This window comes from Pan paniscus, chromosome 23 (genome assembly GCF_029289425.2).
Source record: "Pan paniscus chromosome 23, NHGRI_mPanPan1-v2.0_pri, whole genome shotgun sequence".
NCBI classification, from domain to species: Eukaryota; Metazoa; Chordata; class Mammalia; order Primates; family Hominidae; genus Pan; species Pan paniscus.
Window position 1 is genome coordinate 31,498,607 of NC_085927.1, and position 26,573 is coordinate 31,525,179.

The window sequence follows — 26,573 nt, forward strand, 5'->3', positions numbered from 1 at the left end:
ATAGCAGGGAGCACTCTGGGCACGTGTATGCAGGCTGAAGGGAGACGTATTGGGTTTCGGAGAGGGAAAGAGGGCCCCACAGGTGCCCAGGGACACGGTAACGCTCTGACATCGCTGCACCAGCAAAGGGGCCCCAGCTCTGGATAAGGTAAAATGCATTTTAATAGTTTGAAGTGCCATGAGGTGTCTGCATGGCACTGCAGCCTGGGTGAGGGAGGACAGGGTCATCATACAAAGTAGGCGGCCAGGGCTGACATCTTGTCCTTGGGCCGTCTGGGGTTGGGCTTCCCAGGGGGCCTCCTGGCCCGGCCCCGCCCTCGACCCTGCCTTCTCCCTGGTCCACCGCGGTGCATGGGGTGGCAGGAGGCCGCATGCTTCAGCTCCACCAGCTCCTGGAAGACGGGGTCACAAAAGACGCAGCCCATGTGCTGCGTCTCATCGCCCGGGAGTGGGGACTTGGCCTTGTTGAAGTCCACATCAAGCAAGGCGGCCTCACAGACACTGCAGGTGTCGGCGGACACCCGCACGCGGTGGGCGTTCTCGAAGCAGTGCGCTACCACATTGCACTTGTTGCAGGCCACCTTCCACTTGGGGCCCGAGGTGGGGTCCAGCACCAGCACCCCGCTCTCACATTCCACGCACTGGCCGATGCCCAGCATGCTCAGCGAGTGCTGGCAGGAGGGGTGCGTACACTCGTTGCAGCCCATGCCTGGCGGGAGAAGGGAGCCCTGTAAAGGCACGCCCACTGTGCCCACCTGCCCTCTGCTGCCTGCTCCCAATGCCTCAAGCTCCTGGATCCCTCGTCCCAGCAGAAGGAACTCTTCTTGGCCTTGCTCTTGGGGACAGCCTTGCTCATGTTTTGGCTCCTGGCTGCCATTACCCCTGTTTTCTGCTTACCTGAAACCTCCTCAACTTTCAAGGCCCCTCGCTGGCGCCATCCCAGTGGGTTTCAGCTGACTCCATCCCCCCTTTGCTTTGCTGCCAGCTTGTTACTGGTAATGCCACATGACCCTCATGTCACTGGGCCACATGGAACCACCCTGTCAGCTACTCTGGCGGCAGCAGGAGGGCAGGGATGGGGTCTCACTCCCGGGGCAGCCTGGGTGCAGACTGAGGCCCGAGGGGGCTTTCTGCAGAGCACACGGTGAATGTGGGCAGATGCCTCACTCCCGCTGATTCCTGGTCTGGCTCGGTGCTCTGTCCTGCCTGCCTGGACATGCGCTCCCTCCTCCAGTAATGAGGACGAGGATGAGGATGGAGGACAGTGGTGGACGCTGACTGGGGGTGCCCGCTCACCGGGTGGGTCCCCTGACTGCTGCATCCTCTTGCTCACTCAGCTCCAGAGGGAGCACTGCACACCTGTGCCCAGGTCCTGAGGGTGGACTAGGGTTGCCTGCTCGATTCTGACACAGAGAGAGGGTGGCACCACTGGCTGAGGCCTAAGCAGTGCCCCAGCTACATCCAGGGTCTCTCGTCTCAGTGCCAATGAGTGCAGGAAAGGCCAGGGTGAGGGGTCCCCTCAGAGTCCAGCCTGGTGCAAGGCAGGGGTTGGCACTGAAAAGAGACTGCAGCTACCTGTGGACAGGAGGGAGCGGCTGCACTCACCTTTCTTCATGTCTCGGAAGGGTGGGTGGTTGTAGCAGTAGGGGCACAGCGGGTAGCTCTTGCCCCGAGAGCCTGATGACCACAGGACCAGCTCGAAGTCATCCAGAGGGCAGCGGAGCTCCTTGTAGAGCTTGATGGTGCCGTTCTGGGGGAGCGTGTAGGTCTCATCGCAGTGGGAGCAGTGCAGGCGGCTTGGCTTGGCCTGCGGCAATGCCAGGCAGGCAGCGTGAGGGTCACTGGGGCCACCGACTTGGCACCCACCCCCACTCCTCTCATAATACAAAGTATGTAATCTGTCATGCAGAACCTGTGACACACTGCCAGGCAAGGAGCATGAGTCTCTGGCTCTTGCTCCACGCGTGCAGAAAAGGCAGTTCTAAAATCTCTGTGCGTACATTAATGCCCATGATGGCAAGTGGCATGGTGTTAGGGAAAAATGCACCATGTGTGTTTGCGTGGCCTAATGGCTGTGTGTTCTAGGAGACATGGGGACACTGGGTATTTTTTGGCAAGGCTTCTTTATGCTCAATCATTCTTTTGTGACAACCAGGACAAAGAACATGATTCCTGCTGATCAACGATAAAGCTGAGGCCTACAGGGGTGAGGCAGCTTGCCTGAGCTAGTGTTCCCTGCACCTACCTGGATGTACTTCATGAAGCGGTGGCACTTCCCACAGCGTGAGAGGGGCTTGCCTGTGGCCGCCAGGGGCGAGAAAGACACCTCCATCAACTCATCCATGCCTGCGGGCAAGCAGAGTGCAGGAGTCATCTCCCTCCCAGTCCCCAGCAAAACGCTCCGCAACATGTGGTCAAGGGTCTGAGTGTGAAAGGGTCCCTATAGGCGGTGGTTTCTACTGTCCCTGGCAGCACGGCAGGGCAGCAGCCCTGTGCGTCAGAGGCACGTGTTCCTGGCCATGTGTGGTGTTAATGCACCTGCTCTTTCAACCCAGCCAGGACGTGTCACTGCCCTGGCCTACGGAGGCCTGAAGCCCAGATCTGGGAGCTGGTCCCACGTGGGGACCTAGGTCCCCAGGTACTGGCCTTGCTGACAGAGAGACACCCCTCTGGTGAGGGGCAGGCCAGAGGCAGACTCTACCAGCAATGGAGTCGACAAAGTAGTGGAACTTCCTCTTGAACACGTCCAGGGTGTGGCCAAGGACCTGGCGGTAGTCGGCCTTGCCCTGGGCGATCAGGTTCAGCTGCTTCTCCACTGCACTGCGGATGGTGGGGAGCACCAGCTCTGCATCTGCAAGTGGGCAGGGGGCAGATATTGCCCTGAGCACTCGCACCCAGGGCCATGCCACCCCTTCCCAGGCAGGGATACTGCCCTGTTCACCCCTCCCGCTCTGGCCCGTCCTCCTGGCCTCTGCCCTACCCACCAGTCCACAGCCTCAGATGGTACCAGGCTGGCTCTTATGACCCCAGACCTTTCCTGATTTCCCACCTGGAAATGTCAGGCAGAGTGGCCAGGGATGTCCTGTGGCTAGAACCACATCACAGATGAGCTCCAGGCCGCCCTTGGGCCAGTTTTGTGCTCCTCCCTCTCCCCTTTGCCCCTGGGGAACCTCCAGGGAACAGGGCTGAGGCAACTTCGCCTCCCCTTTTGGTTCCCTCACACATCTGTTCAGCCTTCAAACACACTGAGCTCCTGCTCTGGGCAGGTCCTGGGGGTCCTGGGGCAGCACCCCTTCAGCGGGTGTTGAGGGAGTGTGTGTGGGGCTGGGGGATCACTGTAGGGCAGGGGCCTGTCTGCAGCGGGCAGCAGAGCCAACATCCAGGGAGAAGCCAGGGAGCCTCGGTGGGCCCTGGGGGCAGGACTGAGGAACTCACCAATCTTATAGTAGCCGTGCACCAGGACAATGCCGAGGTTGGTGGGCTTGAGCCGGCGCCCGCTCTCCACCGTGACATAGTTGCGCTGGCAGATGTTGTTGATATGCACAGGGATGCTGGCATCTGTGCCTGCAATGTACAAGGCCCCAGGGTTCTTGGCCTGCCTTGGACATACCCCACTGAACCATGTGCTGTATCACCTGTCACGGGGCCCCTGGTGCTCAGGCCCTCTCACTGCTCCCGGTCACAGGAGGGAGGGCTGTGCCCTGAGCTCCCCCTGCACTGTGCTGGGCACCAACTGCATGCATTTCATGTTCTGCCTTGAGAACGCAAGGGCAGCCCTCCCTGTACGGGGCGCCTACTCCTGCTTTATGGCAGAGACAACAGGCTCGGAGGTTAAGGAACTCTCCAAGGTCACAGTGCTTATTCTGCGCCTGGAAAATGTGACTTCTATGGCTTCTCCTGCCTGGGTCCTGTGGCACCCACCTGCTCCCGGAGCCAGAGCCCCACTCCACCAGAACACGGAGGTGCTTACAAGCTCACTGCAGAGCTGCCCTCCCCTAAACCTGGACAATTCTGTCCACTTCCTGTCTCCCACCTCCTCCCTCTCTGCAAGGCCCGTCACGATCCCCAGGGGAGGCTCCCAGTCCCCAGGATTCCACTCTCCCACCCAGAGGAGGTTTCCTGGCAGAGGGGCGCAGCGGAGGCTGAGGCGTTTTGACTATGGCGGGTGCCAGTCAGAGGGGCAGAAAGGAGGCTGGGGCTCCCTGCATGCTCACCAGCATGGACAGGTGACACACACCTTCCCAAAGTAGCTCGGAGAGAATCTCACATGGGAAGAAACTGGCCTCTGGGGGCTAAGGAGCCTGCCGAGGGCCCATGGCTCTTGGCACGAGGCCAGCTCTGCACCCGGTGTGGCAGGCTGTGGGTGGCGTGTGCCACTACCACCCCGAGTCTGCCGGGCGCCATGACGCGTGGTGTGGGCTCCTCTGTGGTGGCTCTGGTCAGGCCCTTCTTACACACTCCTGGGGGCTCAGTCACAGGGCCACCCTGACCACTCTCCTGTTCAGAAGGTAACACCAGAGCCCTCTTCACTGTCACAAACTTGTATTGATGACTGGGTCTGGCTCACTGGCTAGCATAGGGCTGCCAGGAGCCAGTGTCCCATCAATGCGAGAGGGCAGAGGACACGGGGGAGCAGAGCCCACACTCCACAGTGGGCTGAGGGCTATTTCAGGACCCTGGCAGGTGCCCTGGACCCCTGAGAGGAGCAAGCCCAGAGCTCTGCTCTCCTGCCAAGATCGCCATGGTCACCAGGACCCCAGCCTGGGAAGAGACACTCCCTGAGAGTCCACCTATATGACCACTGCTGGAGCAGAGCCTGGACACAGTGGCTGTGACATCCCACAGGTCTCCAGAGCCTGTCAGCCAGGGGTAGTGCCCCAGGGAACAGGCAGTGCCCAGCGGCGCGAGTGCCACCTGGGGAGAAGGCTCCGGCAGTGAGGCTGGCCCCCAACATGTGAGACATCTCACAGCTCCAGGCCTGGGGACTTGTGAGGCCACCACTCCTGTGAGGAGTGTGCACTGGTGACTACACTTTTGCTTTGATAAACTCCCTGGGCTGCCCGTTTTTGCGTGGAAACTTCCTGGTCACCCTTTGGGGAGCCCTGTGCCTGGGACAGGCATTTCTGTTCTCTCCCAGGGAAGCAGCTCCTGTGAGATCTCATTTCCCTGTCACCTGATTTCAGGACAGCCCAGGCTGGCTGTGTGGACTCAGGGGACTGCCAATATGATTTCTATGAGTCACCTGGCATCTGGGCCAATCTTCAGCCTTGTGGGCGTTAGTCGGTGTGTGCACACCCCACAGTGCACGAGGGCACATCTGGGCCCTCACAGGGAAGGCCAGGTCCTGAATGGAGGCCTCAGGAGGGGATGCCCGCTGTGGACCTGCCTGGCTGGCCACACACTGGGTCACCAGTTTCCAGATACCAGCCCATGGAGGGGTGCTGGGCTGGGCACACAGGGCTGGCGGGGCAGCTTTGTGAGTAGACTCGAAGCCTGAGTACTGGAGACGGAGCCGGCTCTGGGGCCTGGGCAGGCGCACCCACCGATGCCATGCTTCTCCATGAGCGTGATGAGCTCGGCCTCCGTCAGGTAGTCGGGTGGGTTCGTCTGCTTCTCCAGCATCTTCACCTCGCCCACAGGGAAGGCGTCACCCCGCTGGCAAGTGGGCAGGCTCTCCTCCAGGGGCACGCTCTGCCAGGGCATGACCTCCGTGAAGCCTGGAGAGATATGCGCCGCCACTCAGGGTTCCCAGCCTGGGTGGCTGGGGCCTCAGACCCTGGGCCTCCCATCCCCAGACACGATGTAGAATGTTTGTCTGCCCATGAAGGCACAGAGGAGGAAGGCTGGGCCCGTGGTGTGACCTGGTGAGAGGACGGTCTTCCCGGAGCAGGTGAAGAGCTCGGGCCCAATTCTGAAGGAGATGGTGCTCTGCAGGTACTTGCAGTCATGGCTGACCGTGGCGATGAAGTGTCTGGTGATGTACTCATAGAGCCGCCACGCGTCACCCCCTGCAACAGGCCAGGGCTAGTCAGTTGGGAGCCAGCTGGGGGCTCTGGCCGTGAGGAGCCCCCAGTACTCTCGCTCGAGCAGCAAGGTCCTGCTTACAGAGCCGCTGTGCAGGACACACTGCAAATCCTGGGGAAGGAGGAAAGAAAATGTGCAGGAAGGCCGGGCGTGGTGGCTCATGCCTGTAATCCCAGCACTCTGGGAGGCTAAGGTGGATGGATCACTTGAGGTCAGGAGTTTGAGACCAGCCTGGCCAACATGGTGAAACCCCGTCTCTACTAAAAATACAAAGAAATTAGCTGGGTGTGGTGGTGGGAGCCTGTAATCCCAGCTACTCGGGGGGCTGAGGCAGGGTGAACTGCTTGAACCTGGGAGGCAGAGGTTGCAGTGAGCCGAGATCGGGCCACTGCACTCCAGCCTGGGTGACAGAACAAGACTCTGTCTCAAAAAAAGAAAAAAAAAAAAAAGCAAATGCGGAGGAAGGGAACACAAGCCTCCATGCCTCAGTGGTTCCTTTCTGGCTGCGGCTCCCACCATCCTGCACAACCTCCTGTCCCTGCTTCTGGCGGGACTGCTCTTCAGGCATTGGCCTGTCTTTCCACTGTCTCGTGACATGACACCATTGCTTCAAACTCAGACTGTCCACAGGTGGCTCCTGTCTCTACCTGCACTGCTCTCCCTTCCTCATTTGCCTTCTCCTGGCACTCGGACCACTGGTACCACCTTAGGCCAGCTGGGAGGTAGGAGGTGTGCTGCCCCCTCCCCCACACCGCCACTCTCTACCCTGGTTTCATTCATGTCCCCCGTGGCGTCTGCCCCCTTGCCTCCCTGCAACAGCACCTGCTGCTACCTCTTCACTCCTGTCCTGGTCCCATAGCAATGGAGCTCATCTTCCAGGTGGCCCCCCATCCCCACAGCCAGGGCAGGCAGAGGCTGAAGGAGCCCCCACATTGCCAACAGGGCCTGCAACCTTCACTGTCGCAGCTCGCCCTTCCCTCCCTGGAAGCACACCGGGTATGGGATGAGAGCGGTACCTAATTCGGCCTCTGTGGCAGACTTCATGGGGGTGATGGGGGGATGGTCGCCGGCGTCATGGCCTTTCCGCGGGCGGTTGATACCTTCTGCTAACAACCGTTTCACCTGAGGGAGAGAAGACAGAGCAGAGTCTGTGGCTGGGCTCGGCTGCCTGCCTGGGTTTGGCTGATGTACCAGACCTGGTCCCAAGGCCTCAGTGACACACACACATGCTGAGGCCGGCCCGGCTCCACTCACCGTGTCGGCCCAGTAGGGGTGGTTGGCCTGCTGCCGCAGAGAGCCCTTCAGGTCAAAGTTCTCAGGGTAGTGGGTGGTCTCTGTCCGTGGGTAGCTGATGTAGCCTTGCGTGTAGAGCCGCTCAGCCGTCTGCATGGCGTGCTGCGGCCCCATGCCTGCGAGAGACAGGAGGTCCTCAGAGGGCCAGGTACGTGGGGATGGCCAGCTGCCTGCCCTGGCCTATGCACTCAGGCTCCCCCATTGTGGCCGGCCCCTCCTGGAGGGTGACGGTGGCTCTGAGCAGGCACAGCTGGAGTGCAAAGCTGCTGGCCGGGTGGGCACCTATGCCACACAGTCTTGTATGAGGCTGAATCCTGCACCCGTAAGGCTGAATCCTACACCCAGGATGGGCCTGATGGGAAACGCCGCTCACTCTACCCCACGGTGCATCCTCATGGGGCTCATGGCCATGGGGATGAGACATGGCCTTCAGAGCACCACTCCCCATGCATTGTCCATGGAGCCATAACCATACCTCGGGGTTGGCTGACGACAGAGTTAGCACGCAGCCCCATTTTGAGCCCTTGGGTGTTTCTGTCCTCACAGCACTTTGGGGCCACTCAGGGGGGCTCGTCCTGCTACTCCCTGACCAGCAGAGGCAGGCGCTTAGCTAGCAACCACTCCCAGCATTGCTGCCCTCTGAGGACGTTGGAGCCACCACTCAGTGTCCACTGAGAGGACACTGCCCATAGTTCCCTGCGGGGGTGGGGGGCACCAATGCCTAGGGGCTGACAGCTGCCAGAGACCACCAGCTCTCCAGCCCAACCCCCTCCTCGTTACTAAGGAGAAAAGGCTGAGGAGATGAGGCTGAGGGGCGACGTTCACACTGGTTCCCTGAAGGTGACATCTGGCTGGGGCCTCTCCCCTCACCAGGGATAGCTGCTCAGGGACTCTAACATCAGGAGGTCCCCTCAGGTGGTGACCAACTTTACCACCTTTACAACCTAAGGATAAGTGAAATCCTTCTGAGGCTCAGATCCCCTTGAAGCCTTGGGCACCATCCTGCAACCCTGGGCACTCGCTGCTCCAGGCTGAACCTGCCTCAGGAAGCCTTCTGGTGACTTGAGAGAAATGTCCCTACATACCCAGAGAAGAGCTGGCCACACGCAGCATCTCCACAGTGTTCAGGGCCAGGGGCCTCTGCTTGGCCTTTTCTTTCCTGCTTGTGGCCTCCACCTGGAAGACAGGACAGTCAATGATTTGGGGAAGGAGGAAGACACTACCACAGAGGGAATCAAGATGTGTGGACGAAGGGTCTGGTTTCATTCATCTGGTCTCCCTGTTTCTCCAATTCATTCTTCCCAACAGTCTAAAGACTTGATTTAATATTTATTCAGGACCAGGAAAGGAAAAAGAATGAAAATTCTTTTTTTAAAAAAAATTTTGGCTGGGTGTGGTAGCTCACGCCTGTAATCCCAGTACTTTGGGAGGCTGAGGCGGGTGGATCACCTGAGGTCAGGAGTTCGAGACCAGCTTGACCAAGATGGTGAAACCCCGTCTCTACTAAAAATACAAACATTAGCTGGGCATGGTGGAACGTGCCTGTAATCCAAGCTACTCGTGACGCTGAGGCAGAATTGCTTGAACCTGGGAGGTGAAGGTTGCAGTGAGCTGAGACCACGCCATTGTAATCCAGCCTGGGTGACAGAGCAAGACTCCATCTCAAAACAAACAAACAAACAAACAAAAAACCAAATTTTGTTTTTTTTAAGAGACAGGGTCCTGCTCTGTCGCCCAGGCTGGAGTGCAGTGGCACCATCAGAGCTTACTGTAGCCTTGAACTCCTGGGACAAGTGATCCTCCTGCCTCAGCCTCCTGTGTAGCTGAAACCACAGGCACACACCATCATGTCTGACCAATTTTTTTTTTCAATTTCTTGTACAGACAGGGTCTTGCTATGTTGCCCAGGCTAGTCTTAAATGAACTCCTGGCCTCAAGTAATCCTCTCGCCTCAGCTTCTCAAAGTGCTAGGATTACAGGCACATGCCACCATGCCCGTCTACTTTTTAAATTATTTTTTTCAGAGACAGGGTCTCCCTGTGTTGTCCAGGCTGGTCTCAAACTCCTGGCCTCAAGTGATTGAATATTCTTTTCTGGAGAATTTTCTAGGGAAAGAGAAAACCTGGAAGATTGAGGAGGAGTCAGAAGGGCTGCAGATGGAAATCCTACAGAAGCCAGCATCAGCCAAGCTACAGGGATGGCAAGTGGGGCCCGTCCCAGGGGAAGTACCACTCCTTGTTGTGGGGAGGGCTGCTGCCTGCACCTGCTAGTATTGCTACCTCTTCTGATTTTTCAAGAGAAGCTAGAAGGCAGAATTTTAGTATGAAATCTCATAATTTTTAAGTGCTGGTAACTATTCTGGAATTTGTGTAAACACCATGCAGGTTAGTGGAGTGCATCTGTGAGCTGTGCTTTGTTGGGGTCCTGCCACTCTCTGCCTCTGCTGAATACTTGTCGGAAGAGACAACTCTTTGTTTTGCCTATGGCAAAAACAATCCAAACAACTCAACCCCAGGCCCTGGCCCTTGCCAATCCCACGTAGGCTGGTCAGGGCAGTGCCTTCTGCATTCCAGACAGACAGATGTGGGTGCTAACAGAGGCCAGTTGTTATGTGAAGCTGGGCTCCCCAGTGTGAGACCTGGAGGTGGCAACAGTGTCTCTGCAGGAATGTGATCAATGCTGACAGCCTGGAGCAGCTTTAGAAGTTTCAGATGCCTGAGACGATGGCATGGCGGGCAACAGGGCACTCAAGGAAGGCCAGAGAAGGACAAGGAGAAGGCGGCTAAGGAGGCCAGGCTGTGTCTCGACGGATCTGGTAGCTGTCATGCCTGTAGCATGTTTACTTCAATAGCCACAGATGTGTCCCCAACCCGTGCAGCCAGGTCACCTCACCCTTTTCCTAACAGCCAAGCAGCATGTCCTTTCAATTCATAGAAGCCGAGTAAGAAACATAATCCCATAAAAGCACGCAAGCTGATTGCAATTGGAATCTCAAGCCTTTCCCCTGCTAGCTGTGACCTTGGGCAAGTTCATCAGTGTGCACCAAGGTCCCTCTACAGTTGTTAGTTTGAATCTCTGTGTGAAATGGAGTCCTGCCACACGGAGGTAATGCCTAGCGGGTCACGTGGAAAGGGAAGAGTGGAAGGGGTCCGACAAGGTCACAGGTGTGGACAGTGCCTGGTATGGAGCGGGCATGCAGTACACTGTGGCTATTGCACTGGGCAGAAATATCTTAGGAGTATCTGAGGGAGTAACCACTCAGCTTTCCAAAAAGATGTCTGTGTTTCAGAAAGGGGGAGAAAGACGTGGACTAGGATCACAGGCTGTTCCTCCAGCGGGAGGCATCCAAGGGCCACCCTCACCCAAGGCAACTGTGATAGATGTGGGTGGGGCAGGCACACCTGGGCTTCCTTCTCCAGCTTTGTCATGTTTAAAAACATCTGTGCGATCTCCCGGTCGAACACTCTTACTCGGTCCCAGTCCAAAAGGAGAGACCTGTCTTTGTCAGTGTTAACCTGCAGGAAAAAGGATAAAGGGTGAACGCACAAGAAAAAGTCTCCAGGTGAGCCCAACGCCAGGAAGAACCAGGACAGATGAAGCTGGTCCTTGTCTGGGAGCAAAATAGCCCTGGCTGTAATGGCTCACAGCTGTACCTGTTCAGGTGGGCAGATACGCAAGCTGACATCTGGCCCTCTCCACCCCTTGCCCCAAAACCAGGCAGCCAGTCTCAGGAAGGTGGCCCAAAGCTGAGGCCGATGTGTCCCTAAGAAGCACCTGAGCCCCTACTTCTCACACCACCCCTGCCTATCCCCAGTGCCTGGCCAGTGGTAGGTATGGCCACCGCCAGGGTCCCAAGCCCCGTGTCAGCCACAGCGTCTCACTGTGTTGCTAGGCTGGAGTGCAGTGGCACGATCGTAGCTCACTGTAGCCTTGGACTCCTGGCCTCAAGCAATCCTCTTGCCTCAGCCTCCCAGGCTGTTGGGATTACAGACATCAGTCACTGTGCCTTAGCTGTATTAAGTCTTACAGTGAGCTTCTGTGGAGGCTTTTATTTGAAGAAAGGGTTCTAGGAATTTTAAAAAGTTTGAAAGCCAATGGTCTCAGTCCAGTGCTTGGACCTGACCACTGAAGCCACTGATTCCTGTGGGGTGACCTCACCCTGCACTGCCAGAGCTGAACTCATTCCCACTTATCCAGATTCAGCATATACAGGCCCAGTCTCTTCCCACTGCCCCCATGAAGGCTGGGGTCCCTCAGCCCTAGGCACCACAGACCACTTCCAGGTGCAGCCGTCCACACTTCTGCCCTCAGCCCGGGGCCTGCCGGCTGATGATGATGGAAGACTCTCAGAATCCATGCCCCAAACCCAGAAAGCCCCAGCATGAATAGAGAAAGGCAAGGAACCTTGGCCTGCAGCACCCAGTAGGTCTCTGGTTTGAAGGACTGGATTTTATCATGTCTCTCCACACAGAATCCCAGGGTTGGAGTCTGACATGGCCCAAAGGAGATGAGAGAGCTGTCTAAATCACCGTATTTCCCCTGGAAATATTTAGTCTGAAACCTGGAGGGAGTGGAAAGATATTTTGGTCACTGATTCACTCAAGACACTATTATGGCCACCCATGTGAGTCCAGCCCAAGGCCAGGGGTGGTGCATGAAGGAGGTGGCATCAGGTGGTGTCCCCACTTAGAAGCCAGTGGGAGCAGAGTGGGCATAGCCTTAGGGAGGATTCATGTGTGTACATGGGTGACAGAGCCAGTGAGAGAGTAGACAGAGGTTTCTACTGTCTCAGGCCAGGGAGCCTTCTATTCTATTCCATCTACTGCACACTCTCCTCAGGACCCCCAGAGCACAGACAAACACACTTTATCAAGCAGGGCATATGTGATCTCTGTCAGCTAAATAAACAATTTTCTTTAGGTCTCTTTTGTTTTTGTAGAGACAGGGTCTTGCTGTATTGCCCAGCAGGAGTGCATTAATGGGGATTCACAGATCATTGCAGCCTTGAACTCCTGGGCTCAAGTGATCCTCCCACCTCAGCCTCCCAAGTAACTGGGACTACAGGCTCACACCACCACACCCAGCTAATTAAAACAAAATGTTTGGACAGGCACAGTGGCTCATACCTGTAATCCCAGCATTTTGGGAGGCTGAGGTGGGCGGATCACCTGAGGTCAGGAGTTCGAGACCAGCCTGGCCAACATGGTGAAACCCCGTCTCTACTAAAAGTATAAAAATTAGCCGGGAGTGGTGGCAGGAGCCTGTAATCCCAGCTAGTTGGGAGGCTGAGGCATGAGAATCACCTGAACCCAGGAGGCAGAGGTTGCAGTGAGCTGAGATTGTGCCACTGCACTCCAGCCTGGATGACAGAGTAAGACTGTCTCAAAAAACAAACAAAAAAATAAATAAATTTTTGTTTAGCCTGGGCGCAGTGGCTCACATGTGTAATCCCAGCACTTTGGGAGGCCAAGGTGGGCAGATTGCTTGAGCTCAGGAGTTTGAGACCAGCCTGGGCAATACAGTAAAACCCTGTCTCTACAAAATGCATAAAAATTAGCCAGGCATAGTGGTGCACACCTGTAGCACCTGTAGTGGAAGGCTCAGGTAGGAGGATCTCTTGAGCCTGGGAGGCAGAGGTTGCAGTGAGCTGAGATTGTACTACTGCATTCCAGCCTAGGCAACAGAACAAGACTCTGTCTCAAAAAAATAATTTTTTTTTTTTTTTTTTTGTAGAGATGGGGTCTTGTTATGCTGCCCAGGCTGGTCTCAAACTGCCAACCTCAAGCAATCCTCCCATCCTGGTCTCCCAAAGTGCAGGGATTACAGGTGTTAGCCACTGTGCCCGGCCTTCTTCAGGGTTGGTGAAATCCCCTGTTGCTCATCCTGGCTCGAGGAGGCCTAGGGGCCCCCGAGGGGGACCAGTAGAGGCAGGTCTCTGGCTGAGGGAGAGTGAGGGTGTGCCCAGGACTCTGCGGGTGTGGCCAGCACCTGGTGAACGCACAGCCGATTCGCAGGTCCAGCTCCTGGCGAGCATCCACTGAGAGCGCCTCGTTGTGGTCAGGCTCGCCCAGGCAGGCCATGGCATTACAGATGTCTGTGTCCGTGATGGAGCTAAACCTGGCCCGAAACACGGTCTTCTCGCCACCATGGGCCTTGTTCATGACGGGCAGAACAACATCAAGAACCTGGGGGTGGGGAGTGGCCAGCTGTGACCCACCTCCCAGATCCCTGCCACAGCTCCCCACCCCACTGTGAAGCCTGGTTCCTTCCAGGAAAGAACACGTGTGCTCGGCTCCCTCTCCTGCCCCTGCCAGACCCTCCTCTATCCCCTTTCCTGCACCTGCCAGACCCTCCTCTATCCCCCTGCCTTTCCAGAAGCCCTGAGCACTCCACAACACCCCACCACATGGCTTCCTTTACTCCCATCTAGAAACATACTCGAACACTCCCTTCTTACTCCCGCCCTCTCTTCTAATCCTCTGCTTTCATCCCCACCAAATCAGGAAATGCTACTGCCAAGTACATGAGGGACCTCTTAGTCCCCAAACCCATCCCATGTGACACGATTCCCTGCCTTCTAGGAGGGAGGGTTTGGAGGGGTGGGTGGAAATTTTAAGAGGCTGAAGAAAAGACAGGGAAGGAAAAAAGAATGAAGGGGAAAGGAAATGGGCAAGAGCAGGAAGGCCACGGGTGGTCCTAGCTTGTGGTGGGGGCAGCTCGGGCTAAAGCACAGCAGGGGTCCTGGAGCCGAGACTCACTAGGAAGGCCGTGCAGTGGGACTAGGGTCGCCGCCGGAGCCTGGCCACGCAGCTTCCTTACTGGGAATAAGTGGCTTCATTTCTGAAGGGAGAAAGCCCCATGAGCTGCCCCCATTCTCCACTCCCAGATGCAAAGGCCCCCAGGGAGGAGCCGCCCTGCAGGGGAGGAGAGGGTATCTGGGAAGAGACAGAGTGTGATCGCATTTGCTGAGGGTGCTGTACTGCAACGCCAGGTGCCTCAGCTCTGTCTCTCTGACCAGCTCTTGAGCCACGGGTGAGAGCTGGGGGTACAGGAGCACAGGGGCGACCCATAGGGAACAACAGTCTGAAGGGCACCAAGTGAGACCAGCAGTCATGGCCACTGTGAGGGCACCATGGCCGGGGCAAGCATGGGGCATGGGGTGTGCACAGGGAGCTGCCACCTGCTTCTCTGCAGGGCTCCCAGGGTTGGCTGGAGGCAGGAGGCATCCTGGGTGAGGCAGGAGATGAGCAGAGCGAGGCCTGCAAAAGGAGCTCAGTGCTGAGGTCGGGAATCAACCGGCATCAACCTAAGGTCCCTGAGAAGTCACGCTGGGCACAAGATGCTGAACACCAAGCTGCCCCAAGACAGTCCCATTCTGAAACCTGCATCCACCCAGACAATTTGGCCCCTCCTATGTTCACTCATACCGTGAGGCCTCAGCAAGCGGAGGAACAACTGACCACCTTTAATAGAGCCTATGCAGTTAAAAGTATCTGTGGAGTTTCAGAATAAAGGGAGGGGAGAGGTGTTTTTAAACCGGTACAGTTTACTCCCTCCTTTGGCCCCAGGAGTGATGTGACTGACTGCTGGTGTCAGTTTGGGGCTGGCGTCAGAAAGGCCAAAAGTGAGGACCAAAGTGAGCCTCACACTCACCTCAAAGCAGATGTTCTCCCCCTCCTTGTCGCAGTCCAGCCACAGCACGATGTAGTCGCAGCCTCTGCCCTCCACCTGCCACACAGCACAGGTTCACACGTACCTGCTGCAGACCCGGTCCGTGCCACCCGCCCCCAGTGCTCCCATCCAGGACAGGGCTTGGTCCCAGGCCCTGAACCTCAGTTAGGAGGACTGGTACCTGGGCTGGGTAAGGAGCTGGCTGTGTTGAGGCTGGCTCAGCCAACAGAAAAGAATTGAGTTTATAGTTGATGTTTTTTGGACCAAAAAAAAAAAAAGTATAAATGCAACATGATCTTACACCCCAAAACTGCCCAGAAGAAGGGTTAAAATGAAATAACCCTAAATGATAACAGCAGTTGTCTTGGGTAATATGATTATGCATAATTTTTTTGTCTTTCTACTTATCTGCACTTTCTAATTTTCCATAATCTGTATGCATTTGTTTTAAAATTAAGGAGAAAACCCCCCCGACCAAACAAGCTATTTTAAAAGCAGAAGGCCTGCTCTCCAGGACTGAGGGTTGGCAATGGCAACTGCCTTGTGTGTTGGGGGTGCCTGCAGGTGCCTCGTGGGCCAGCAGGGGGCACTCACAGAAAAAGCTAGCAAAGGCCCCCCTGTCCAAGGGGGATTAGGACTCAAGCAAGGGTGGGCAAGGACATGGCAGCTGTGGAGGGTGGGGAGCCCCGGTGTGCTCATGCCCAGGCCAGCCACACGCACCTGCAGGAACTTCACCATGTTCAGCTTGGGGTTAGCTTCTTTCTTCTCCGTGGGAGCTTGGCTGAACAGTTCTGCGGGGTCCACTTTGTCCCATTTGTTGTATTTTCCTACAAACCAGTCACAGTGACATTGAGTCACACCTCACAGTTCACAGGAGCTCAGCCTCCGAGACCATCATAACCCCAGGAGGATGTTGGTCTCATCCCACAAATGAGGAGGGGAAAGCTTGGAGAACAATTCGCCCAGGGTCATCCTGATGATCAGAGGCAGAGCCAGGATGTGGGTTCAGGCCTTTGGTAACCCCCTCCCATCCAGCCTCCTTTCTGCTCGGCTGCTGAGCGGACCCACCACACCCCGGCCAACCACAGGAGCCAAGCAAGCTCTCGGGGGGCTGCCACTCTGGCCTCACTTCCGGGACTTTCCCTGTGGCTGGGAGCACCATTCCTGGGCTGGGTCTCTTTGCCTGAGCACTGGACCCCACAATGGTGCCTTCATTGACACTTCCAACCTGAGTTTCTGGAACTTTGTCCTTCCACCCAGCACTCTGTGGGGGCACGCATGTGCGCAGTCGTTCCTGTTAAAGGACCATCTTTTTGAGCCTCATGCCCAGCACATTCACCTACTCATCTACAGAGACCCGGTTCTTGCATGCTCAGCTGTCCGGCTTTCTTTTAGGCCCCATTTCTTTTTTTTTCTGAGACAGGGGTCTCGCTCTATCACAGGATGAAGTACAGTGATACGATCACGGCTAACTGCAGTCTCGACCTCCCAGCCTCAATCCATCTTCCCACCTCAGCCTCCCAAGACTACAGGTGCGCACCACCACGCCGGCTGATTTAAAAAGAATTTTGTTGTTTTTTTTTTGTAGAGACAGGGGTCTCACTATGTTGTCCAGACTAGTCTTGAACTCCTGGGCTCAAGCGATCCTCCCCAGGCCCCATTTCTTGCAACCTGGGAGAATGGGGTCAGACAGAGCCAAATTCAAATCCCAGCTCCCCACCTGCCAGTTGGAGATAAAACTTGGGGTCCAAATGCTCAGCCACACAACTCAGTCACCATCATTGTCATCACTGTCATCAATGAGCAGCAAGAACAAGGGCTGAGGCTTTGCTGTGTGTCGGGCCCTGTGCTGAGTGCTTTGCCCTCACTGTCACACTGAATCCTTAGCCTTGGGAAGTAGATAGCATTGCTGTGAGACCCATTTCACTATGAGAAGTGTAAACTCAGAAGCCGTCATTGCCCACATCCCCAGCCAGCAAGCCGGCAGAGCAGGGGGAAAAGCCTGGATCAGACTCTTGCCAACCACATGGCCCCACACCTACACCCAGCAGGTCACTAATACCGGCGCTTCCAAGGTAATTGATAACAGTTAACAATATAGGAATGACAACGACAGCCACCAAATGACCGACAGATGACAGTCAACTTGGCAACAGCAGCAGCCTTCTCTTAAATGCCTGCACAGGTCAAGCCCTTCCTAAGATAGGTGCTGCCACTTTGTCTACATAGGAAGGCACACAGGGAATGCAGTGACTAAGGGGTGCCGCTATGATGGGGACCCAGGGCTGAGTTCCAGAGCCTGGGTTCTGGGCACCGCACCAGGGACCCTCTCATCACCACTTCATGATCTGCTGGCCTTATGACTCATGGAGTTGGGACAAACTTCCCTGCCTAGAGGCATCTCCTGGCTTCAACTGGACCCTGGCCAGTGCCATGCAGAACTCCCTTCAGTAGGATGGAGGGTAGAGGGGCTTACCCAGGAAATCCAGGGTCATCACGTGACCACAGACAGACGTCATCTTGAAGCGCACTGGCTGGCCAGCAAAGGTCCCAGTGTACTCGTGGACTGAGCAGGCCCCGTTCAGCCCTTTGTGTGAGGACAGGCTCCCTGGGGATGAGGAAGCACAAAGTGACTGGCTGCTTCAGCTGAGCTGAAGACCCTGTGGAGACCCCAGCCCGGATGCCACCTCCCAGAGGGCCAGAGTCCTCCTTCCCCAGAGTGGTGAGTGACGACATTCCGCAGACTGGTGCGGGTAGTTGGGCACTGAGAGATGGGACGGCGCTCAGGGAAAACAGCATCTGCCAACAACCTAGCACAGAGCACTCTCGATGCAGAGCCCCAGGCTGCCGGGAGCCAGGAGCAGGCAGGGGTGGGCTCTTTCTCTGTATTTATGTTTTCACTCTTCAATTCCATTTTTGCCTCACTTCATTGAAACGTTATTCATCGTTTACTAAAACAGACTCCAGATCTACTCTCGGTTACCAGGGACCTTCTAATTATCGAATTCTCACCCTCTCCACTGACCATACTCAGCTGTACTTTCTCAGCTTCTGGGCACCGGGCACCACTTTTGGGGCCCCCTGTCCCCTGCGGACCATGTCTTCTCAGCTGAACGAGGGTCTCTTCCCCTCTCAACTGCTGGACCAAGGGGAGGCCAGGTAGGTGCCTGTCATTTCTGGGTACCCAGCATCTAAAACTCTTCCTATTTGGAGGGAATTCAAAGATAGGGGGAAACAGCACCCTACCAACCACCCCAGTGGCCAGAGTTGGGGGTGAGTGGCAGACATTCCCTCTCCAGCTCCCTGGTGTCTCAGTAGTGCCTGTGGCCATAGCTCAGTCCATTGGCTACTCTGGAGTGACGTGAGGTCCACAGGACAGTGGGAGTATCCAGGGGTGACAATGCCTGGGGCATAGCCTCATCAGACCTTGACTGGGGTGTGGTCCTGGCTGTGTCTCCTTCCTTCCAGGGCTGGTTTCTACTACCTGTACCTAATAGCCCCACCAGGCCCAGCATATGGATAATGACTGTCCTTCAATTTCATCGTAAATTGTGCCTTGTGCCTTCTGGGAACCCCAGCTTTGGCACATTGCCAGGAGTGGAAGCAAATGCACCCCACTGTGACATACCGAGATGCTTCATTACCACCTGCCGACCCGAACCAAATCTACCTCAGCCAGGGTGGAATCACATTAGGAAAAAATGTCCTGTAACACATAAACGACCGTGCTTACAGACCAAAGCAGGGCTGGTCTCTCCTACCTCTAGAGAGGATTTTGGCAATTGACTGTGCCAAGGACGGCTTTTCAGCAACCATGAGCACGGTCTTCATCTTGTCTCGGTCCTTCACACTCCAGTTTCGGGGCACTGGCAATGAAAAAGTTTAGACTCCACTCTTCCGCAGCACAGCACTATTACCAATGCTGACTCCTAAAGAGAAGAAAAGACACTCAGGATAGCAATGCTGTCAATAGAACCTACACCACTACAGGGAAAATCACTTTAACAAAGAAAAAACAAGACCAACCTGAGGCAAGAAGAAGAAAAATTAGGGAATTAGGGAAACTTGAAGACATCTGAGATTAAAAACAAGAAAAAACTACCAGGTCAGCTGAAGTGGCTGAGATGATCCTGGGAATGTGGCTCCATTTGGGGGAAGGTGAAGTGGCCCCAATGATCTCAGGTCAATTTTATTCCTAAATCCATGCTAGGAAGATGCTGGGGCCTGGGGATCTGGAGTGAGGGGTCAGGCCAGGTGGATGCCTGGCCCTCCTCTCTGGACTGGCTCTTCCACCTACAGGTGGACTCACCTGGAAAGAGGAACTATCGTGGCCGAGAGCAGCACCTCCCGCTCAGCGAAGCACTTGGATGCCCCAGGACACTTTACAAAATGCAGATGCCCAGGCTGGGCCCCCCAGGTCCTTCTGATCCATGATGGGCCTGAGACCCTCTGGCTAGTCGGTCCAGCCCCAAGCAGACATCAGGACTCTGTCACATCTATCTCCCACCTATTCCACTCCACCTTTTGCTTTGCAGGTCATGCTCTGGCCAAATTAAATCAAATATCATCATCCAAGCAAACATGCACTTGAAGCCTCTGTGCCTGCGCTCCCCTGCCTGAGAGAAAGCTCCGCCAGGCCTGGAGGATGCAGCTGGATGGCCCACAGGCCCAGCTCAAGTCTCCCAACACCACTGGCAGGATAAGTCAGCCCTCCTGTGCCCACAGCTCTTGGGCTAGGTCTCCATTCCAACCCACTCACATCATGCCATCATCAGCGACTACCTCACCCCCAAAATAGGACACGATGGGCTTTGTGTCTGAATCACTGTTGGTCTTTGCAACAGCTTTCTGTGCCTGACACATGACATTCAATACCTGCTAGCCAAGTAAAAGAAAACCACATGAACCCTTTTTCTTTTTTCAGTCATTATAAATGTAGCACTGATGTTTATAAACATAGCACCGTATTAAAAAAAGAAAAAAAAGACTTGTATTGAGACAACTGGGAAACCTGCTGTGAAAAAAAATAAAGTTAGACTCCTGCTTCCTAAATCCCACTAAAACCGATTCCAGATCTAGCAAAGGTTTGAGTAGAAACGATGAAACCAGAAAAATATTAGGAAAAACATGTGCTTTTAAAATAAATCTCACGAGCCGGGTGTGGTAGCACATGCCTATAGTGTCAGCCACTCAGGAGGCTGAGGCAAGAGGATCGCTTGCTTGAGGCCAGGAATTCAAGGCTGTTGTGTGCCATGACTGCACCTGTGGATAGAACAGCCACTTCACTCCAGCCTAGGTGACAGCAAGACCCTGTCTCAAAAAAAGTAAAAGCAAAATAAAATAATCTCAGCATAAAGAAAAACTACCACCTAGATGGGCACAGTGGCTCACGCCTGTATCCCAGCACTTTGGGAGGCCGAGGTGGGTGGACCACTTGAGGTCAGGAGTTCAAGACCAGCCTGGCCAACATGGCAAAACCCCATCTCTAATAAAAATACAAAAATTAGCTGGGTGTGGTGGTGGGTGCCTATAATCCCAGCTACTTGGGAGGCTGAGGCATGAGAATCGCTTGAACTCAGGAAGTGGAGGTTGCAGTGAGCCGAGATCATGCTATTGCACTCCAGCTTGTACAATAGAGCAAGACTCCATCTCAAACAAAAAAAAAAAAAAAAAAAAAAGGGAAAACAACCACGTAAGTACCTCTGTGGTATCACATCATGTCCAACAACACTCACAGAAGAAACTCAGAACTACAGTGAGCTTGTGCTTATCACATAGGGAGAGACTCAAAGTCGTTGCACACACAGCAGATGAGGGCATGGGGAAGTTAAATGGGAACAACCTCTATGTGCAGCAATTCAGGGATCCCTCTCAAAAAGTCCGAGTGCACATCCCAGCAATTCCACTCCTTGGAATGAACTTAATAGTCCAGTTATTTATTGAGTACCTACTGCATGCTTGGCCTAGTCCAGGATGCAGGGAATACAGCACAAAGCAACACCAGGTCCTGCCCTCCCGGAACTCATGCTGTAGTGTGGGAGCTGTAGTGTGGGAGGGACAGGGCAGGGCTGGGTGACACCTGGGAGAAGAGTCCAGGCAGAAGGAGCAGGGAAGGTGAGGTCCTTGGGGAGGATATGGCTGGGCAGGGGGGCTCATGGGGCTGAGGGAAGGAGCAGGGGTGTAGAATGTGGGTCTGCTCTAGGGGTGCTGGGAGGCAGCAGAGGGTTTGCATAGGTGTGGGATAATCTGACTTCAAGTGTTAAAGGGACCTCTCTGGCTGCCACATAGAAGAGGATGAATGGGCCCTGGGTAGCAGTGGTGGAGGATGCGAGGGAAGTCAGAGTCCAGGCAGACCTGGGATGGCGGGACATGGGAGGGGGAGGGGAAGGTGAGTCAAGAATGACCTGAGGCAGAGCTGGGCATGGGCTCACACCTGCCATGGGCTCACACCTATAATCCTAGTGCTTTGGGAGGCCAAGGCAAGAGGACCACTTGAGGCCAGGAGTTTGAGAAGAGCCTGATTAACACAATGAGACCTCGTCTTTACAAAAAAGCAAAAGGAACAACCCATGGCTTTGGCTTAGGCATGACAGGAAGGGACTGGCAGTCTGATGTGGGACTTCAGGTGTGTTAAACGGGACCTGCCCATTGGACAGCCTGGGTGGCCTGGAGGAGGTGGCAGCAATGTGGAAGGAGCCCAGGCTGGGGGTCGGGAGATGAGGAGCTAGCAGGGTGAGCCAGGAGGGGTAAGGTCCTGAAAGCCACAGGAAAGAGCACTTCAGGGCAGTTATCACCATGTGGGGGACACTGACAGGCCAGGCGAGATGGCAGCTGAGACCTGACCATAGGGTCTGGCAAACAGAGCCCTGGGTAATCCTGATGGGGCCATGTGGTGAGTGACAGATGAAAGCTGCATGGGGTGAGCTCAACAAAACCTGGGAGATGGGAGAAGGCTGGTGCACTGTCCCCTCTTGTTTTAGGATGGTGGCTGTGCCAGCATGTTCTCCGCTGATGGGACTGCTCTGGCGAGAAGGAAAAGAGAAGCTGCGTGCCGGAGGGGAAGGAACTGCTGCAGTGATGGCCTTGGGAGGGTGAGGGGCAAGAGAGGCAGCCGGTCAGCATCCAGGCGATGCAGAGCTGCCACAAGGCTGCACTTCTCTTGGTGGAGGAGGAGGCATGGTATGGCTGTCCACTGAGGGAGGACAGGTGGTGATGCTGCGGGCAGGCCCACAGCAGAGGAAGCACTGGATTTAGTTAGATGGGAGAGTCCAGGTGAGTAGGAGGGAGAGGGAGTGGGTCAGGGTTCGAGGGGAGAGATTACAAGGACAGAACCTGACTCTGAGTTGGGTGAAGAGGGAGGTGAGGGTTGGGGAGGGTCCATAGAGGGTGTGCTCTGTGGGGTCCAGGAAGCGAGGCACAAGAGCAGGAAGTGGGAGTCAAAGAAGCAACTCCCAGAGGGTGGGAGGCTCAAACAGGAATTACAGAGGGGCCTGGGTGGTGGCATGCTGACCCAGGGAGGGCAAGGGCTGTGAGAAAGGTAGAGAGTGAAGTCACCTGGGGAGACTCACAGGAGTCAGTGGTGGGCCCTGACAAGACTGTCCATGTGGACTCTGAGTCCCCAGGAGGCAGGACAGGGCAGCGCTGGAGTGGCCTCAGGCTGGGCACGGTGGTGCCTGTGATGAACCACATCACTGGGGAGTTCTCTGCAGCATTATCAATCATGATAAAAGGTTAGAAACAAGCTGGTGTCTGTCAACAGGGAGGTGGTTAAATAAAAGCATGGCATTCTCTGGCCGGGCGCGGTGGCTCACGCCTGTAATCCCAGCACTTTGGGAGGCCAAGGTGGGCAGATCACGAGGTCAGGAGATCAAGACCATCCTGACTAACGTGGTGAAACCCCGTCTCTACTAAAAATACAAAAAATTAGCTGGGCATGGTGGCAGGCGCCTGTAGTCCCAGCTACTCGGGAGGCTGAGGCAGGAGAATGGTGTGAACCCAGGAGGCGGAGCTTGCAGTGAGCCGAGATTGCGCCACTGCACTCCAGCCTGGGCGACAGAGTGAGACTCCGTCTCAAAAAAAAAAAGCATGGCATTCTCTACAGTAGAGCACCTGGCAGCATTACAAAGGAAAGCATCTGCTTGGTACATACTAACGTGGATCAGATCACTGAAATAAATCATGCTAAGAAAGCTGGGCATGTAACGGTGTGTAGAGAGCACTGCCATCTGTGATCACACATATGTGTGCACACGTGTGCACTTGATTATGAAGAGGCGATATGTCTGGATGGAACGCAAAACGAACAGTCCAAGCAGTCACCTGGAGTGGGTGTTAGGGCCTGGAGGTCAGGGCTGGGGGTGCCTCCTCACCACATTCCCTTTTGCACCTTTTACATTTAGCACCTGGACACAGGTGACTGAGGGACAAGAACTAAGACAAGGGACTTTACAATAAAACCAGAAAAATAAAGAAGGGTTGTAAAGGGCATTGTTCAGAAAGGATGCCAAAGGAACCCCTTCACTAAAGGGGCTTCTGCTGCTCATCATGCTGTGCAGGGGAAGAGGTCCAAGGTCGGCCTTGGGCTGTCAACCTTGTTCCCCACTTAAGAGATCACAGGACTACAGTTAAATCTGTAATCTTGACCAGAAAGCTGTCCCAAATAAAATGACAATTTGCTTTTTTCCTCAAAATAAGTAAGTGGATGTTCCCCTTAAATGTACAACCATCCCACAGTGAAAGAGCCGAGGCCTTGTGGAATGACGACACTGTCTGCAGATGAGCTCTCTGGCCCATGACAGCTCCAGCTGCATCTCCCAAGGCTCTGCTGCGCACCCACCTTTCCTCCCCGTGCGCCGGCAGGCTTCAGCCTAGGCCACTTTTCCCCCTTAGTCTACTTGCTCTGACCCCTGCCCCTCCCCTCCTGAAGACTGTATCTGGCGTCAGCAGTCTGTCTCTCCCACAATTGTCAGGTTCATTGCCATATTTCTGGCACCCAGCATGCACTAAATGCCTGCTGAGGGAATGAATGAACAACCAAGGTGATTATGACTGGCCTCTGCTCTCCGTTCTGGGGAAGTTTTGATTCTACCAAAATCAGAGGCCCAGAAGTGAGGTTTAAAAGAGATCTAGGGACTCCCCTTCTCTCACCCTGGGAAGCCAGAGGCCAAAAGGGAAAACTCGCAGCAGAGGGGCATTGTTCTGTGAGGGTCTGAGTTTCCCATCTCTTCCAAAGTAGGAAGTTTTGTCCTAAAATGTTTCCTCAGATTTTCTCATGTCTATGCCACAGAGTAGTCAGCAATTATGTATGACATAATGAGGACACACCAGGGACCAGGCAGTCCTGCCAGCATCCTAGGCAGGGATGCTAATAGGTGCTGCCATTTTATTGGCCTAGACTGGGACTGTGGGGTCAGAGAGACCAGAGCTCCAGTGGCTGGACTTGGTTGTTCTAGAACCCGTGCCCCAAGCCTGATCCTGCCCTGCCTCTGTGAGCACTCTGATGGAACAGCAGCCCAGCTTTGCTTTCTTGTAGCACTCATCACTACACTTGGTACAGCTTCCATCTACTTATTCAGCTCTTGTCTTACAGCTCCTAGAAAGTAAGTAAGCAGCAGGAGAACACGGGTTTTGCTTTGTGCATTCTCACGGTAAATAGACAGTGAGCAAATACTTTGCCAGGCTGAGGCAGGTGGATCACCCGAGGTCAGCAGTTCAAGACCAGCCTGGCCAACATGGTGAAGCCTGGTCTCTACTAAAAATACAAAAATTAGCTGGGCGTGGTGGCGCGTGCCTGTAATCCCAGCTACTCAGGAGGCTGAAGCAGGAGAATCACTTGAACCCGGGGGTGGAGGTTGCAGTGAGCTGAGATCGCGCCACTGCACTCCAGCCTGGGTGACAGAGTGAGACTCTGTCTGCAACAAAACAAACAAAAAAAGAAACAAGCAGATGTGGCTTGGGAGTAGGCCTAGCAGTGGTCTGAATAGCATTAAAATTCCTAGGATTTACCACCTCAGTAACTTTACCAAATGCTTCTAGAATCAGGAAAAGAGGGAAACAACCATTTCTTAAGCTCCTCCTTTGTAGTAGGCACACCATAGCTATCAACACTATTCAATCTCGCCAGCAACCCCCCATAAGGCAGGTGTTGTAATTTTTTAAAACTGTGAGTAAATGGAGGTTCAGAACAAGTCACACTAGTGTCAGGTGACCTTGGCAAAAGAATCCCAGGACTGGCTAGCCATCAAGCCCAAGTTAGGCTGGCCTCTCAGGTCCTGTTTCGAAAGGTGAGAAGATAAAAAGGCAAGACTAGGAACATCTTACCTTTCACTTCTGCGAGAAATTATTGCCCCTGGATTCCAGCTAATTTGTTCACAAAAGTACCCTACTTCATTTACAGATAACAGGTCAGAGAACCTGGGTGCCCTCAAAACCCAGCCAGGGCCTAAGGGGCGGCGAGTGGAAGTTGCCTGGGTGTGTACCGCACCGATCTGGGCCCCGGTGGCTGCACAGCTTCCCTGAGCCTCAGTTTCCCTACCTGTGAGACTGGGACAGCAGATCTCACCCTAAAGAGCTGTGGGAGGGTTCGAAGAAGAAAAGTATTAACCACAGCGCCTGCTCCCTGCAGTCACATGGCGGGCCCATCTCCACCTCCCTGAACCCCCACAGCAAGCCCCGCGGGAGAGTATCACCCCCGCCAGGGAAGAGGCAACAAGAATGCAGAGCCCGGCCCGGGCCCTCTCCCGAGCTCGCGGGTCCTCCGCCGGCCAACGTTCAGGAAACAAGCCAGAAAAATGCGTGCGCTTCCCGCCTTTCTGAGCCGCCCGGCGAGGGTCCCGCAGCCCGCCGCTCACCCACAGCCTCACCGCGGATCCAGCTCCGGTCCTTGTTCCCGGGGCGGCTACCGACAACCCCTATTTCCGGGTCCAGCCGCTTCTGGCGTCCCCGCGTCCGGTGTGCCAGCGTCTGCCCTCCGGCTCCGGCGGGTCGGCGTTCTTAGGTTCCGTGGCTCGCGGATTCCGGGAGCACCCCAGGGAGTGGCACTTGCACGCCGCGGACCGCAGGGATCCCCAAGCCCGGCACCCAGATTCTTCCCCGCCACGGAGAGACAATCATGACAATTATCATTACAATGATTATGAAAACTGGCATGAAAACATTTGTGCTGTTAATAATTAAAATAATAAAAATGTACCGATGTGTGTATAGCAGGCTTCTTTTCGATGCTGTAACAAAATCTGTGGAATGAATGAATGATCTGTGTAAAATATATCTGGAAGATGAATTCTAAAATTAAGTTATTTATTTATTTATTTTGAGACAGAGTTTTACTCTTGTCGCCCAGGCTGGAGTGCAGTGGTGTGATCTCGGCTCACTGAAACCTCCGCCTCCCAGGTTCAAGCAATTCGCCTGCCTCAGCCTCCTAAATAGCTGGGATTACAGGCGTGCGCCACCACGCCCAGCTAATTTATATGTGTATGTATATATATGTGTGTGTATACATATATAATATATATAATATATATATATATATATTTTTTGAGGCGGAGTCTCACTCTGTTGCCCAGGCTGAAGTGCAGTGGCGCAAT

The 26,573-nt window shown here is 54.9% G+C and overlaps 1 protein-coding gene across 11 annotated transcripts; it reads right to left on the reverse strand.

Annotated features, from left to right (window-relative positions):
• Positions 1–144: 144 nt before the first annotated feature.
• Positions 145–25,951, reverse strand: TOP3B (DNA topoisomerase III beta). 11 transcript variants are annotated; one of them, XM_008959874.3, is made up of 18 exons: positions 25,851–25,947; positions 18,750–18,917; positions 17,465–17,596; positions 15,709–15,815; positions 14,971–15,045; positions 13,306–13,502; positions 11,722–11,878; positions 10,719–10,832; positions 8,403–8,493; positions 7,279–7,433; positions 7,041–7,146; positions 5,862–6,008; positions 5,544–5,717; positions 3,436–3,564; positions 2,702–2,851; positions 2,246–2,346; positions 1,606–1,807; positions 145–709 (listed from the first exon to the last, which is right to left on the reverse strand). In XM_008959874.3, exons 2-18 carry the CDS (start codon positions 18,817–18,819, stop codon positions 228–230), a joined length of 2,589 nt encoding a protein of 862 aa, XP_008958122.1. In that variant the 5' UTR covers positions 18,820–18,917; positions 25,851–25,947; the 3' UTR covers positions 145–227. The 11 variants fall into 11 exon arrangements, with proteins under 11 accessions (XP_008958122.1, XP_003807785.1, XP_063459312.1 ...); XM_003807737.4 differs by having other exon boundaries at positions 25,839–25,940; XM_063603242.1 differs by lacking the exon at positions 2,702–2,851 and having other exon boundaries at positions 25,839–25,940.
• Positions 25,952–26,573: the final 622 nt, after the last annotated feature.

Coding starts and splice junctions, on each gene's coding strand:
- TOP3B (XM_008959874.3), bottom strand. CDS start 18,819: ATGAAGACCGTGCTCATGGTTGCTGAAAAGCCGTCCTTGGCACAGTCA. Junction 2,852..3,435: donor GCACGGCTACTATAAGATTG/GTGAGTTCCTCA, acceptor GCCCACTTGCAG/ATGCAGAGCTGGTGCTCCCC. Junction 710..1,605: donor CTTCCGAGACATGAAGAAAG/GTGAGTGCAGCC, acceptor TTCTCCCGCCAG/GCATGGGCTGCAACGAGTGT.